Source organism: Xyrauchen texanus, chromosome 34 (genome assembly GCF_025860055.1).
Source record: "Xyrauchen texanus isolate HMW12.3.18 chromosome 34, RBS_HiC_50CHRs, whole genome shotgun sequence".
Lineage (NCBI taxonomy): Eukaryota > Metazoa > Chordata > Actinopteri > Cypriniformes > Catostomidae > Xyrauchen > Xyrauchen texanus.
The window spans coordinates 3832324-3835632 of NC_068309.1; the positions used below are offsets into that span (position 1 = coordinate 3832324).

A 3309-nucleotide genomic window follows, 5' to 3' on the forward strand; every position below is an offset into this window, starting at 1 on the left:
CTGACTTTAATGCTTTTAACACATGACTCTGCATTGTACAAAAGGAGATCAGATCATATAAATGATGATAATAACAGTTTGTCATGCAATGCATATGTGTATCCAGCAGATGGCGCTATTACATTATTCCTTATGATGTTCCAGACCTACAAACATGGAATCACCTGGTCACTACTGGTTTAAGGCATTGCGCCTTTAATCTTAAAATGCATACATTTAATACACATTACACCATACATACATCATATATTCTCAGTCATATGTTGCAATTAAATTATTTAAGTTTTCACCACGTGTCATACAGACTATGCTAGAACATGCTAGTATACACTATATCCACACCTGGGTATCCAATATACAGTACATACAGAGTATAGTCCATCATTAATTATAGTGCTACATAATTCTGTGACCAGCTAGAATCGTGAGATTTGGGTTTAATAATCCTGAATTTAAGCTAAAACGCTTGATGCTACTGATTGTGCAAGACATAAGTCTCTTTAGTGCTGTATGTGTTTGAACCGCACTTGAAGACTCATCATTAAAACTGATCTTTACTAGCAGATCCGCTCACTTTAGCATGTGCTAATGTTGTAATGTGCACTTTAGCATGTGCTAATGTTGTAATGTGCACTTTAGCATGTGCTAATGTTGTAATGTGCACTTTAGCATGTGCTAATGTTGTAATGTGCACTTTAGCATGTGCTAATGTTGTAATGTGCACTTTAGCATGTGCTAATGTTGTAATGTGCACTTTAGCATGTGCTAATGCTTTAATGTGCACGTCAGTATGCACTTATGCTTTAATGTGGACTCAAAGTGCATACTATAGTTCTATAGTGCTTTCTATACCATGCACTAATGCTGTAGTGTGCAATTTAGTGAGCACGTCAAGCGTTTGACTTTTAAGGCTAGGGTATACTTCGTTTTTCCGCGAGATGGTCAAGCGCTAAGTGTTTTTTTATCATTTCAGTCGACAAAAGTATCACGGTTTAGTTGATGATGATGTGCAAAATGACAAAAATCACAATTGTCACAATTTAGTCCTTTAGAGGTGAAATCATCTCTGTGCAAACTTAACCCCCCCCCAAAAAAGGCAACCCATTCACTTCCATTGCTTTTTTTAAAGACAAGTCGAAATTAACTTTTGCCACAAATGTTGTCAATTGAGCTTGATTTGAACATTGAATGTTACTTTAAAAATAAATTAATAGTGCATAAATAGTTAGTGCATTGTTAAAGGGACGGTTCACCCAAAAATGAAAATTCTCTGATCATTGAATCACCCTCATGCCATCCCAGATGTGTAACTTTCTTTCTTCTGCAGAACACAAATTAAGATTTTTAGAAGAATATCGCAGCTCTATTGGTCCTCACAATGCAAGTCAATGGTGACTAGAACTTTGAAGTTCTAAAAAGCACATAAAGGCAGCATAAAAGTAATCCATACAATGCAAGTGAATGGTGACTAGAACTTTGAAGTTCTAAAAAGCACATAAAGGCAGCATAAAAGTAATCCATACAATGCAAGTGAATGGTGACTAGAACTTTGAAGTTCCAAAAAGCACATAAATGCAGCATAAAAGTAATCCATACTATGTAAGTGAATGGTGACTAGAACTGTGAAGTTCTAAAAAGCACATAAAGGCAGCATAAAAGTAATCCATACAATGCAAGTGAATGGTGACTAGAACTTTGAAGTTCTAAAAAGCACATAAATGCAGCATAAAAGTAATCCATACAATGCAAGTGAATGGTGACTAGAACATTGAAGTTCTAAAAAGCACATAAAGGCAGCATAAAAGTAATCCATACAATGCAAGTGAATGGTGACTAGAACTTTGAAGTTCCAAAAAGCACATAAATGCAGCATAAAAGTAATCCATACAATGCAAGTGAATGGTGACTAGAACTTTGAAGTTCTAAAAAGCACATAAAGGCAGCATAAAAGTAATCCATACAATGCAAGTGAATGGTGACTAGAACTGTGAAGTTCTAAAAAGCACATAAAGGCAGCATAAAAGTAATCCATACAATGCAAGTGAATGGTGACTAGAACTTTAAAGTTCTAAAAAGCACATAAAGGCAGCATAAAAGTAATCCATACAATGCAAGTGAATGGTGACTAGAACTTTGAAGTTCTAAAAAGCACATAAAGGCAGTATAAAAGTAATCCATACAATGCAAGTGAATGGTGACTAGAACTTTGAAGTTCTAAAAAGCACATAAAGGCAGCATAAAAGTAATCCATACAATGCAAGTGAATGGTGACTAGAACTGTGAAGTTCTAAAAAGCACATAAAGGCAGCATAAAAGTAATCCATACAATGCAAGTGAATGGTGACTAGAACTTTAAAGTTCTAAAAAGCACATAAAGGCAGCATAAAAGTAATCCATACAATGCAAGTGAATGGTGACTAGAACTTTGAAGTTCTAAAAAGCACATAAAGGCAGTATAAAAGTAATACATACAATGCAAGTGAATGGTGACCAGAACTTTGAAGTTCTAAAAAGCACATAAAGGCAGTATAAAAGTAATCCATTAGACTCCAGTGGTTTAATCAATGTTTTAATTTGGTGATTCCCATTCTTTATGCATACACCACCTACTGGGCAGGGAGGAGAATTTATAGTAGAAAAGCACTGAAATATTGATCTGTTTTTCACCCACACCTATCATACAGGGACGAATTACCAACCAGGCAAATGGGGCCAGTGCCCAGGGGCCCTTGACTACCAGGGGGCCCTTGACTGCCCAGGGGGCCCTGGGCTTTAAGGTTGCGTGATCTAGTTTGGTGATCCCCCCACTCGAAAACTCTTTTGGCCATAAACAACGAACACCCTGCTGCTCCACAACTTTTGGGCATGACCAACAAAGCCTTGGGCCCTTGGAGATAATTGGCCCCAGGGCCTTTGCAAGTCATAATCCGTCCCTGCTATCATATCACTTCTGAAGACACGGATTTTATGCTGCCTTTATGTGCTTTTGAGACCTTCAAAGTTCTGGTCACCATTCACTTGCATTGTAAGGACCTACAGAGCTGAGATATTCTACTGAAAATCATAATTTGTGTTTAGCAGAAGAAAGAAAGTCACGTTGTAAATGATTCTTCATTTTTGTCAGTAATTGTGTTGATGAGATGAACACTGCTTTTGCACAGTCAGTGAAAGGCTCATACGACACGAACATTCCTGCTAATGATGAACACATAGCGGCACGCAGACAACCGAAGTATACTTGGTCTTTAGGCCTCAAACATGTCCACTATATGCACTAGGATTCACTCTTGTTATCGTTAGCAGGTTGAT

General features: G+C 37.2%; 1 protein-coding gene across 1 annotated transcript in view; it reads right to left on the reverse strand.

Moving 5' to 3' along the window:
* Positions 1–3309, reverse strand: part of LOC127627761 (sphingosine 1-phosphate receptor 3-like) — a 10189-nt gene continuing 6880 nt past the window's right edge. Inside the window, exon 2 of the mRNA XM_052104300.1 lies at positions 1–3309. This exon is cut by the window's right edge and continues 1214 nt beyond it. Coding sequence (XP_051960260.1) covers positions 3275–3309 — 35 coding nt within the window. The 3' untranslated portion in view covers positions 1–3274.